At 33.6% G+C, this 11,234-nt stretch overlaps 4 protein-coding genes across 6 annotated transcripts; 2 read left to right on the top strand and 2 right to left on the bottom strand.

The window, feature by feature from the left end:
* Positions 1–117: 117 nt before the first annotated feature.
* On the bottom strand, positions 118–3,479 carry LOC134832780 (transcriptional coactivator yorkie). 2 transcript variants are annotated; one of them, XM_063846930.1, is made up of 9 exons: positions 2,933–3,479; positions 2,486–2,834; positions 2,279–2,427; positions 2,121–2,181; positions 1,421–1,509; positions 1,160–1,260; positions 938–1,094; positions 818–882; positions 118–740 (listed from the first exon to the last, which is right to left on the bottom strand). In XM_063846930.1, the coding sequence occupies exons 1-9, from the start codon at positions 3,261–3,263 to the stop codon at positions 618–620; spliced, it is 1,425 nt and encodes a 474-aa protein (XP_063703000.1). In that variant the 5' UTR covers positions 3,264–3,479; the 3' UTR covers positions 118–617. The 2 variants fall into 2 exon arrangements, with proteins under 2 accessions (XP_063703000.1, XP_063703001.1); XM_063846931.1 differs by lacking the exons at positions 1,421–1,509; positions 2,121–2,181.
* A 169-nt stretch (positions 3,480–3,648) lies between these two features.
* LOC134830331 (THO complex subunit 4) lies at positions 3,649–5,268 on the top strand. Its single transcript, XM_063843777.1, has 5 exons — positions 3,649–4,001; positions 4,453–4,660; positions 4,726–4,800; positions 4,875–4,979; positions 5,051–5,268. The coding sequence occupies exons 1-5, from the start codon at positions 3,798–3,800 to the stop codon at positions 5,188–5,190; spliced, it is 732 nt and encodes a 243-aa protein (XP_063699847.1). The 5' UTR covers positions 3,649–3,797; the 3' UTR covers positions 5,191–5,268.
* Positions 5,269–5,363: 95 nt separating this feature from the next.
* LOC134830332 (Golgi reassembly-stacking protein 2) lies at positions 5,364–6,785 on the bottom strand. 2 transcript variants are annotated; one of them, XM_063843779.1, is made up of 5 exons: positions 6,439–6,785; positions 6,077–6,373; positions 5,816–6,009; positions 5,693–5,719; positions 5,364–5,620 (listed from the first exon to the last, which is right to left on the bottom strand). In XM_063843779.1, the coding sequence occupies exons 1-5, from the start codon at positions 6,728–6,730 to the stop codon at positions 5,450–5,452; spliced, it is 981 nt and encodes a 326-aa protein (XP_063699849.1). In that variant the 5' UTR covers positions 6,731–6,785; the 3' UTR covers positions 5,364–5,449. The 2 variants fall into 2 exon arrangements, with proteins under 2 accessions (XP_063699849.1, XP_063699848.1); XM_063843778.1 differs by having other exon boundaries at positions 5,693–6,009.
* Positions 6,786–6,870: 85 nt separating this feature from the next.
* LOC134832453 (arfGAP with SH3 domain, ANK repeat and PH domain-containing protein) lies at positions 6,871–11,228 on the top strand. Its single transcript, XM_063846473.1, has 13 exons — positions 6,871–7,129; positions 7,321–7,393; positions 7,454–7,940; positions 8,017–8,258; positions 8,323–8,508; positions 8,624–8,839; positions 8,944–9,163; positions 9,244–9,424; positions 9,488–9,781; positions 9,845–9,970; positions 10,034–10,238; positions 10,305–10,481; positions 10,930–11,228. The coding sequence occupies exons 1-13, from the start codon at positions 7,004–7,006 to the stop codon at positions 11,133–11,135; spliced, it is 2,739 nt and encodes a 912-aa protein (XP_063702543.1). The 5' UTR covers positions 6,871–7,003; the 3' UTR covers positions 11,136–11,228.
* Positions 11,229–11,234: the final 6 nt, after the last annotated feature.

Consider the following 11,234-nt stretch of genomic DNA (forward strand, 5'->3'; position numbering starts at 1 on the left):
TACTTGGAATTTATTTTAAGATATTTTTTTGTGATCAAATCATATTATTATTCAATACAAATAATAGTAGTTTGATCATGTATATTTTTATCTTCTTTTTATTCAAAACTTTCATTTATCATCTTTCATCATTTTTTTATCATCAATTTTAAAACTCATATAAGAGCTCATTTAAAAATTTAAGTCAAAATTGCAACTTAAAGTTTAATAAGTTTTTTTTTGTTTCGAATTCTTATTTCCTTTTCCTCTAGATATATATATATATATATATATATATATATATTTTTTTTTTTTTTTTGAAAATAATCAATTCATATATATACTAGTAATTATAATTATGATACACAACAATACTAAATAAATGTAAATATTATAAAATAAGTCTAGCATCTTTTGATTATTTTAAACGCAGGTTTTTCTTGAATATCAATCAAATATGAAGTCATACAATACCTATATATAAGCGTGTTTGAAATCTATCGAAACATTATTAAGGCACGTGTTTTTCGGTTTTTTGAGTAGAAGAATATGTTTCGTATAGCCACACGTTTTTTTTTTCTCTTAATTCCTTTTTAACTCATTAAGCAAAGCCAATAACAAAAGTTTGATAATTGTCTTTAAATCTCAAATACATTAGCACCATTTCTGTTGCTATTATTATTATTGCTGTTGTTTGAGGGTGCTATTAAATTATCAACTGCATCTGCATCGAATCTTTCCAATAAAAGAGGATCGTTCAACTTCAGATGTAAGAATAGACAAATGTATAAACATATTAATTGGCATCACAAAATTGCAAAAACATGATCTAACTTACCATAAACTCATCAGAATTATCAATATTGTCAGTAAACGGCATTGTATCCATAGTATTATCTGCAACTAGAATATAAATTTGAAAAATGATTATAAAAAAAAATCATCTTCAAAGTTTTACCACTTAAACCGTCCATGCTATCGTCAATATTAGACAAGAAATCGGGAGTATGGGATACGGATTGTGATGTGGAGGATGGTAAGCTTAATCCGCTATCTCCAGACTCTTGCCGTGTATGAGTATCCAAATTTGCCGGCAAAAATGGGTCTTCGCCGATCTATAAACATGCAATATTTAATTTAAAAACTATTGATTTGCATTACGATGTATCATGAATCTTACGTGTGATTTTATTTCCTGTTGTCTTCGACGAAGTCTCTCTCGTTCCATTTGTAAGTTGTACAATCGCAAAGACTGTTCATGCGCTGCCCATTCATGATTGGCTGTAATGCAACATAAGAGTTAATTGTGAATATTAATTGTGAAGTTAAACTCCATCTTAAAAAACACAAGTCACTAAGCATTGAATATAGAAGTACATAAATTGAGAGTAATTTGAGTATTCTGTTCGCGTAAAATTAAAAATAGTTTTAAAAAACTTACAAATGCGGGGATCTCTCCAGGTCGTAGTCCGAGAAACATGGTTAATATAATACCTTTCGCCGTTATTTGTCACTCCTTCCTCCCAACCCCTACGGATTTACATTAAAGCCTTTTATTATCTTTATGAAAACTTAGGGTGTTCCAAAACTTATTTGTCTCGCGTTTCCTCCCCCGTAGCTTTTAATAAAAACGGCTATGAGGATTATTATAGAAATTTTATATAGATTTTGAAATTTGTTTGTTGGTAAAGGTTGTTTGTGGAAAAATATCAAGAAATAAATAAAACGACCAAAATTTAGTAAAAACACTAAATCAATAAATTAAAATTGATCAAATCCATAAGTTAGTTGTATGTAAGAGTAGCAAAATCTATAAAATTTCTATTTCTCCCATGGTTTGTTTTTTGTAAGAATGTAACGCGAAACAGAAATTGATTTTGGAATACCCTTTTAAAGGGTTTCTTTTTAAGAACTCTACAATATCAGCAAGTAATCAAGCTAACAGAGACCGAAGTGTAAAAAATTATGTATTAAGAAACATTAAAATTTAATTTTTGTAAGTAGTGAATTTTATTTATCAAAACTCTATCTATGAGTTTAAATTAAAAAACTTATTCCAAATCTCAAAGTAGCTTGAAAACCATCATAAAATAAAAAAGGTAGGCATACATATTTCAAACGACTTTTATATTAAAACTTACTCTGGTAGAGGTCCCATTGCATATGTATTATTGATATTTAGTTTTGTTGGTTCAGTGACAGCTGTTTAAAAAGAGGAGATTGTAGATGAAAAGTTGTAACGATTTTTTTCTCCTTCTTTAGGCATATTTATTTTGTAATAACAATGGAAAATTCTTACCGGTATTGGGACCCGGAGCCTGATTTGTTGGTGAAGTTGTATTTGAATTAAACAATGTCTCAACGCTTGAATTCGAGCTAAAGAGAGGGCTAGGGGCTGCAGGCATTTGTTGTCTTGGATCTTCCCACTGAGTTGTACGATTATTGTGACTATGAAAATAGACGTGTGTAAGTAACTGGTTAAAAAGAAATAAATAAAAATATTTACTTGATATAATAAATACGGCCATCATCAGTTTTCGCTTGTTCCCATCCTTCGGGCATGGGACCAAAATGTGCATGCAAATTTGTTACGTCATATGATCGTCCTCGACTATGCAGATTAGAAAATCCCTTTTGTGTTGAATTTGGAGTAAGATTGTTTGTTGCATTCGAAGCATTATTGTTATTTAAAGAGTTTCCAGCATTTAGCTTTGTGGCTGTGTTTGCTGAGGCGTTGTTTCCTTGCGTAGCTGCATTTAAACCCAATGGCAAATTGATTCCGATACCAAGGGATGCAGGTGAACTTTGTGCACGCGAATGATGTATTGGCAAACCATTAATGGACGTGACTCCACCTAAAAAAAATAAAAGTTTTCTCCCATTACCAATTTTCCAATTAGATACCTGGGTTTCAATTAATACCTAGGTATTAGGTAATTGGATTTGTACTTACCATTGAATGCTGGAACTTGGTTTGTGGGTAGGGCAGTTCCGGAGCCAAATGCAGAATCTGCACTATTTTCACGCGAATGTGATACGGATACGGAAGGTGACTTTGAGCCCGATGATGGTGGATTGAAAAAGGAGTCGGGCAATTTTCTCATTCGCAGTGGCACTTGGAGTGGCACTTTATTACTTAGGGCTTTGTTAAATAACTCATCTAGCTTATCTTCAGAGTCTTTCTCCACTAGAATAATCAAGTTTTTCTTCTTGTTCGTGCTATCTGACTCTCCTTCGGCATTATTGCTTGCATTCTCGTTATTTGTGGTGCCGTTGAACGCCATTGTTATGATTGAACATAAATTTATTCTTTTTTTTCTACACAGTCAAGAAATTGCTTTTCCAACGCAACACATAAATGCAAATACAATAAATCTAATTAAACTCTCTGCAAAACAGACTCTAGACTGTTTTTTGTCAGTTTGAGAATATCAAAAGAGGTCCAACATAAAAAAAAACTAAAACGAAAAAATAAAAGTCTTTTTCCAACACGTAGATCTTTGTGGGAATTTGGTGATGAATGAAAGTGATGAGTCTGAATTAGCATGAATGCAAATTCCAACCAATTCCATTCGGCAACCAATCACAATGAAATGCGTGAAATTTTTGTCCTATGATTGGTTTTGGTGTGACCAATGACGGAAAAGTGTTACGAAAAAATGCGAGTTTCATTGTTCTTGGAGGCCATTTCGATAGAAGCCATTTTCAGAGTCGCACGGAAAAAATTATAAATCGCCAAAAAAGCTTTTCGCCTGTGAAAAAATCAAGAAAAAAGCACACTTTAAACCAGATATATTGCAAAAATAAAGAAAACCACCATGATGGACAAAATTGAAATGAGTTTAGATGAAATTATCAGCAAGACAAAGGGACCACGCCAACAAAAGGGAAAGGGTAACTCTGGCCAACAAAAGAGAGCCCCTTTCAAGGCGGGCGGACGCGCAAATGGCGGAGGACGCGTTCAAAAGCGCCGAGGTGGTGGTGCTGGCGGTGTTAGTGGTGGTCGTCCTCGGTTTCCTCGGGTAAGCGTGTAGTACCGTTTGTGATGGAAGAAGCTGTGAGCATCTTTGATAAAAAAAGGTTACCTTGTAACAAAATGGGTTTCAAGTGTTGTGCCGAAAGTTCTAAAGTATTTTCCCTTAGCAAAAAAAAAAAGAAAGTTATCACGTAGGTTTCAAAGGTTATTTTACAATTAAAACGTGCGTATATCACTAAAAGTTTGTGTATCGCGACAAAACATGAAATGAAATAATCAAATTTCTTAGAAGGACAGTATTTTCTGCTTTTATATAAATAATAAAATAGATAAAAATTGTAATGCCCAATGCCAATGAGCCTTAAGGATCCGTAGTTGTTCGAAAGTCACAAACAAAATCATTTTCTTAACAAATTTTGAGTTTAAACTATGACTGCTGATGTCATATGCACAACTGAATGACGGTGATTACCAAACATGGTGAAATACTCTTCTAGGGAGATGTGAATAGCACATGGAAGCACGATATGTTTGATGGCCCACGGAAGAATCGTATTGGATCACAAGGACCGACCAAATTACTCATTTCAAATTTGGACTTTGGTGTCAGTGAGTCGGATATCAAAGAATTGTTCAGCGAATTCTCAACGACAGGACCATTAAAGGGACATTCTGTACATTACGATCGATCTGGAAGATCCTTGGGTAAGGAATTTTTTATTTTACTTTACAAAAATTTATATTAAATAAACAAAATATGTAAATAACAGGTACGGCTGATATTGTTTTTGAACGAAGAGCTGATGCATTGAAAGCAATGAAGACATACAATGGCGTTCCATTAGGTATACATACTTTCACACTTTAAACTGTACTTATCTAGGTACATATTTATAAAAAAAAATATTTAAATCCACAGATGGTCGACCCATGAGCATTCAAATTGCCACGTCTGAAGTGGCACCAGCACTTGCGCGTGCTGTAAGAACTGCTGCTCCAGCACGCCGTAACACAGGAGGAAGAGGTACATAGTGCTCTTTGATTTATGCAAATCTAAAGTCCTACAAAAAACTTTTTTTTTTTATTTTTTTATAGGTGGATTCCGCGGAAAACGTGAAACTTCAGCTAAACGTGGCGGTCGGGGAAGCGGCGCAGGAGGTGCTCGACGTCAAGCACCAACAGTCGAAGAATTGGATGCCGAACTGGATGCATATACTAAAGATATGAAAATATAAGCTAATTCATGACGATTTCTAGAATAATGAAATATTAATATTTAAGTGATGTTTGTTTTTTTCAACAAGACCACTAAATTGTAACTTGCAGTTTAAAATGAAACATATTCATTCATTGTAATAAATAAAAAGATCTCTAATATTAAAAACACAACAAGAAATTTATTATTTTAAATTTTTATTTTTCGTAGTATTAAGGTATGTCGTTTTAAAATATACAACGTGTACAACGCAAAAATATGTAAAAATGCTGTTTCTCCTACATTGTTGAAGGTGGAAAAGCTGCAGATTCTGACGCAGATGAGGTTGTATTAAAATAATGTGAGGCATCTATTGGAGGTGCAGTCGGAGAAATCGTCGCTTCGTTTTGGTTATTTTGCGCATTTTCTATGTCATTGCTGAAGTTGATTGTTGTATGTTCCGTACAAACCTATAAGAAATAAGCCAAACCAAAAATTGTCAAAAAGATTTTATTTTCTTTGTATGTAATAATAGTCCTTACTGGTGGTACAGCAGCTGCAGTTGGTGTCTGTATAGATTGTGACAAAGGATTAAAAATTTCTACTGCTGGAACCTGTTCATAGACTTTCGGTTCGTAAGGTAAACTAATATTATCTTTAGTTACCGGTAATGCAGTCGGGATGCTTGGTGTCGGTTCAATTGTTGGAATTACAGGAGATGACTGGTCAGTTTTCGTTGTAGCTTCAAGTGTTCTATTTTCTGTGAAGTATGATTGGATTACGTCTGATGGCTTTGTTGTTGCCGAAGCACCATTTTTCAATGGTATTCTATGTAAATAACCAAATCCAATTTCACAACCTGCCATTAAACAAAACATTTTTTTAATTTTGAATTTGTAGATACCTACTGTTGCTACTCTAGTTACCCAACATTCCAGCATTCGGCTTTTCAACTCCACCCCATCGAGAGTTAGGAATGATGTTGACCTCACGACATGAATCTGTTTCCGTATTGTATACGTACAACTTCAGAGACCGATCTTCATGTGTTTCTATCAACGTGAACAGATCCTCGCTTTCATGCAGTATTGAGTCAGCGCCAATGATGTAGTCGGTAAATGGTCTTAAACCAGAAATTTCGGCAGGACTAGACGGATGAACCTCAAGAACGTGCCATACATTCTCATTTGCTCCCTTAAACGAACAGAATCTTATGCTGACTCCTAAATAGAAATTTCTAAATATTAAAAAACATTTAAATACGAATTGAGCCGGCCCTCTTTTATACCTAAAAGTCCTTGACCACCCCAATCATTGCGCGGAATAACTGTTATGACACGAATAGTCTGAGTTTTACTCGAGTACACTGTCAACTTTGTCTCCTTATTCAAATTAGCTTGAAGCATCGACTTGAGGCTATCATTGTCCTGATTCAGCCTTGTTTGGTCTATCGCCAGGATAAAGTCAAAAAAGGATTCCATTCCGGCAATCTTTCCCGGCGAGTTATCCTGCACACGTAACACATGATAGCCTTCACTACTTTCATCGATCTCCGCCAAATTCGAGTTACTCCCACCCATGATAAAGGTGAAAATTATTTCACGATTTTTTTCAGATCCACGTAAACACACGGTCAATCACTTTGTGCGCTGGTCCATTTATATACATTAAATGCCCAAGACGCATTTTGCGAGGGCATAAACAATAACTGAAACTGAAAACACAACTCACAGCATTTCCAGCAGCATAAAACGCGATTTAATCGATTTGAACGGGCCTTAAAGTTTATTGAGCCATCCAATAGTACAGGAATAACAGTTTAGTGAGACTAGCAAAGACCGATTTTCTCCAAAATGCCAGGATTCGTTGGAATCGAGTCTTTTGTTGAATTATCAATTGATGATTTAAAGAATCCGACCATTTCGCCCTTCGCAGACAAAATTCCGCAGCTAAAAAAGACCGTAAACATGCTAGAAGAGGTAAGAAAAAGTGACTTCTTTCGTGTCGTGAAAACTCGCAAATGTTCCTTTGAAATTGTGAAAATTTCGTTGTTGCATATTGAATACAATACGTATTTTGTACGCAATACGTGAGACATACACGCCTATTTTCTCACTTCAAGAAAATACCTACATATAACTAAATTCAATTATTATTATTATTTCTTCAGACAATCGACTATGATAGAGAGGGATTGACAAAACTTAAAAAGGCTACAAAGGCAATCATCAACTCTGGAAACTGTGAGTAGTTACTTCATTCTTCGAATTTTATTACAATAAGTGTGCTTGTTTTTTTTTTAGCACATACCGAAAATGAAATGTGTCTTGTACGTGCATTAGAAAGATTGGGTACGGTTGCTTTGTCAAAGGAAGAGCCAGATATTGGTGCTGCTTTTTTGAAATTTTCTGTCGTTACTAAGGAACTGAGTGCGCTCATGAAGACTTTAATGCAAAGTCTAAACAACCTTATCATGTTCCCAGTCGACTCACTTTTGAAAAGTGAATTGAGGGGAGCCAAAGGTGAACTGAAAAAGCCTTTTGAGAAGGCATCCAAAGAGTATGATGTGAGATACTTAAAGATTGAAAAGGAAAAAAAAGCTCAAGCCAAAGAAGTAGGAATGTGTCGAACTGAAGTGTATCCGACCGAAGTTGCCGACGAAATGGAGAAAGAACGAAGAATGTTTCAGTTGCAAATGTGCGAATACCTCTTGAAATTCAATGAAATCAAGACAAAAAAGGGAATTGAACTATTACAACATTTGATCGAGTATTATCATGCACAGCATAAGTAAGTAAAGAATATAATGAATATTTCGTAATGAATGTACAATTATTATATTTGTTTTATTTTTTAAAATCTAAAGTTTCTTCAAAGACGGATTGAAGACAATAGAACATTTTGGAACGTACATAGAGGACTTGAGTAAAAAATTGCAGGCAATACGACTCAAACAAGACGAAGAAAAAAAGAAACTAGTAGATCTCCGACTATTGCTTAGGAGTGCGCCTGATTTAGAACGAAATGAACCTTCAACTCAAGACAAAAACGCAGTGTATTCTTTGCATCAACTACAAGGAGATTCAAGTCATGGAACTACTAAAACTGGTTTGATATACAAAAATACAACGTAAATAAATAACACGAAAAAAAAATTATTTTCTTACTTTAGGATATCTCCTCAAAAAAAGTGAGGGAAAAATGCGCAAAGTCTGGCAAAGACGAAAATGTGAAGTTGTAGATGGTTTCTTGAGCATATTTCATGCCGATGAGCTTAAAACTCCAACTAAAGTTAATCTTCTTACATGCCAAATAAAGCCTGTGCCAGATGACAAAAAAAGCTTTGATTTAATCAGCTGTAAGTAAATGATTTAAGTTCGCTTTTAAAGTTCATAACATAAACACGAAACATTTTATAATTTAAAAAAAATTTCATACATTTTGATAAAGGACTAACAAAATATTTTTTATAGATAACCGACTTTATCATTTTCAAACGGAACATGAACAAGATCGGGATATATGGATATCAGTATTAGTAAATTGTAAGGAAAAACAATTGTGTAAAGCTTTTCAGCATACGAACACTAATCTTACGCCAAGTTTGCGAGAGTATCAAAAAACGCTTATCAAGAACGTCCAGTCCCTGCCTGGCAATGATAAGTGTTGTGATTGTGGTTCCAAGAACGGTAATATTTTAAAATACTTAACAATAGAACAGAAAAATATGATTTACATTTATAATTTTATTCCATGCACTACCTCTCGTAAACAAAAAAAAAATTATATCCAGATGTAACGTGGCTAAGTCTTAATTATGGTATATTAGTATGTATTCACTGCTCTGGTATTCACAGAGAGTTGGGTGTGCATTACTCACGAATCCAAAGTTTAATATTAGACAATTTAACGCCGGCACAGTTGTTAATAGCCAGAATCATGGGCAATAACACATTCAATGAAGTTTTCGAAGCCACCGTTGGAGACATAAAGCTGAAACCAGAATGCTCAATGTGCGTCTTGAATTTTTTCATTAATTTTGTTTTTCTTTTTATGAGATAATGAATTTTGTATCTTGTCATTTTCATTTTAGGGAGGACCGTTATGATTATATAAAAGCAAAATATGTATCTAAACGTTATATCCTACATACAAGTACCAATGACGAGGATTTGATGGTTGATTTAGAACAGGGTGTATTTAACGGAGACATTTGTCAAGTTCTACAAGCTTGGGCAGAAGGTGCAGATTTAGGCCAAAATTTACCTGGATCGGTAAATAAATTTTTTCTCATTGTGTAGTAAATAAATCATACCTACATACCTTATTTATTATAGAAATTTGGCGAAACGGCGCTACATTTGGCGGTTCTGCAATACAACCCTTGTGCATTGTCGATCGTTGAATTTTTGATTCAACACATGAACACAAATGGTTTGAACAGGCAAATTAAAACTACAAATGAAGAGTTACGTTCGGCCACTGCACTACACTTGTGTGCATGGTATGATCGAAGAGAATGCATTAAGCTTTTACTTAGAATAGGTTGCGATTATTCCATTTTGAATGACAATGGCCATACAGCTCTTGATATTGCTAAGTATAAGAAACACGATGAATGTGTACGACTGGTAAATTTTGCTTATTTTCCGTTTAAATAAAAAAATAATCACGGACAATATTCCAATGTATAGATTCAACAAGCAGAATCAAAAGAAAAATCAGTTTTTGACAACGTTGATTTAGTATGGAACCTATCGTCTGAAGATGACTTTATATATACTGATTTTTCAGACGATGATTATGTATTTGATGAAAAAGTAAGTCCACAATGTACCTCTTTGGTTTATAAAATTATATGTCTTTTTTTTAAATTAATTCAGAAATCCTCGTCACGACCTGCTAGCTTTACAGGTGGCGATTCACCTATTCCTACTAGATCACGTTCATCAACGTGCGAATCCTCTCAAATAGCACAGACATTAAAAAAGGCAGGCCAGTTAATTTCTAGTCAAAAATCTAATGTTTATTCAACTAATGACAGTAGTTTCCACACAACAAATTCTGATATAGGAAGTGATAGTTATGGTGAGAAATTATCCTGAAAAAAACAGCAAAAGTAAAAGTTACAAAAGAAAATCAAACTTTTTCCAGGTATTCTAAAGTCCCGAAAATCTTCAAATAATTATGGTACTCTACCAGTATTGAGACACTCGACAGAAGTAAATCCTACAACTCTCTATAGTACACTGCAAACGAGGAATGAAAAATCGGCAAAACCCAATATTCTCGACCGTCATAGTCTTTTAACACCCGATCTTCCACAGAAAGGTAATTTTTCTTCTGTATCTAAATTAAACTCATTTCTATGTTAGGGTATATAATACAAAAACCTTTTCTGTTTTCGTATTTTATTTTTGATAATTTTTCACAAAAAAAATATGAACTCATTCAATTTTGAATCATTCTTATGATTTTCTTAATTCATTAGTTTTTTAATTAGAGCTCGATGTTCCAAAAATGTTTTGGAAATTATCATTATAAAAAGTTTTTATAAAAAGTAAATTTTTTGTACAAAAAAAAAAAAATTATAAAATGGTAAAAAGGCCAGATATCAATCAGCAATAGAAGATCAGTAATTGAACTAAAAAAAAGTACATACAAATCAAAATTCTTGATAATTGAATGTTTGTTTGTCTGTTTTATTTACATGATGATACAAAATGATGAACGCACAAAAAAGTTTTAGTATCCTAATAGGAAACGCATTTTATTACAGATATAAAGATAAAATTGAAACGATGTCGAGCTCTCTACGATTGTACTGCTGACAATGATGACGAATTGGAATTTAAAGAAGGAGAAATTTTGATAGTTCTGAATGAAAATACAGATGATGATTATTGGATGGAAGGCGAAATTGAAGGTGATAGTAAGAGAAAAGGCATGTTTCCATCTAGTTTCGTTGAAATGTTACCAGGTTAAAAGTTCCAGTCACACACATAAATTCATATGCATATACGAAAAAAAACTATGAAAATTATATTAACAAAAAACGAGTTTCAACAATAAATTAAACAAATC

Source organism: Culicoides brevitarsis, chromosome 2 (assembly GCF_036172545.1).
Source record: "Culicoides brevitarsis isolate CSIRO-B50_1 chromosome 2, AGI_CSIRO_Cbre_v1, whole genome shotgun sequence".
NCBI lineage: Eukaryota > Metazoa > Arthropoda > Insecta > Diptera > Ceratopogonidae > Culicoides > Culicoides brevitarsis.

What these genes read in the sequence shown, in the direction of transcription:
- LOC134832453 (XM_063846473.1), top strand. Translation starts at nt 7,004, where the DNA reads ATGCCAGGATTCGTTGGAATCGAGTCTTTTGTTGAATTATCAATTGAT. An exon ending in CCGTAAACATGCTAGAAGAG is followed by an intron (nt 7,130 to 7,320) that starts GTAAGAAAAAGT and finishes TTATTTCTTCAG; the next exon opens with ACAATCGACTATGATAGAGA. An exon ending in ACGATGAATGTGTACGACTG is followed by an intron (nt 9,782 to 9,844) that starts GTAAATTTTGCT and finishes TCCAATGTATAG; the next exon opens with ATTCAACAAGCAGAATCAAA.
- LOC134832780 (XM_063846930.1), bottom strand. Translation starts at nt 3,263, where the DNA reads ATGGCGTTCAACGGCACCACAAATAACGAGAATGCAAGCAATAATGCC. An exon ending in CCAAGTTCCAGCATTCAATG is followed by an intron (nt 2,835 to 2,932) that starts GTAAGTACAAAT and finishes TATTTTTTTTAG; the next exon opens with GTGGAGTCACGTCCATTAAT. An exon ending in CTGGAGAGATCCCCGCATTT is followed by an intron (nt 1,261 to 1,420) that starts GTAAGTTTTTTA and finishes GTTGCATTACAG; the next exon opens with CCAATCATGAATGGGCAGCG.
- LOC134830331 (XM_063843777.1), top strand. Translation starts at nt 3,798, where the DNA reads ATGATGGACAAAATTGAAATGAGTTTAGATGAAATTATCAGCAAGACA. An exon ending in GTCGTCCTCGGTTTCCTCGG is followed by an intron (nt 4,002 to 4,452) that starts GTAAGCGTGTAG and finishes ATACTCTTCTAG; the next exon opens with GGAGATGTGAATAGCACATG. An exon ending in TCGATCTGGAAGATCCTTGG is followed by an intron (nt 4,661 to 4,725) that starts GTAAGGAATTTT and finishes TGTAAATAACAG; the next exon opens with GTACGGCTGATATTGTTTTT.
- LOC134830332 (XM_063843778.1), bottom strand. Translation starts at nt 6,730, where the DNA reads ATGGGTGGGAGTAACTCGAATTTGGCGGAGATCGATGAAAGTAGTGAA. An exon ending in GGGTGGTCAAGGACTTTTAG is followed by an intron (nt 6,374 to 6,438) that starts GTATAAAAGAGG and finishes ATTTCTATTTAG; the next exon opens with GAGTCAGCATAAGATTCTGT. An exon ending in GCCGAATGCTGGAATGTTGG is followed by an intron (nt 6,010 to 6,076) that starts GTAACTAGAGTA and finishes GTTTAATGGCAG; the next exon opens with GTTGTGAAATTGGATTTGGT.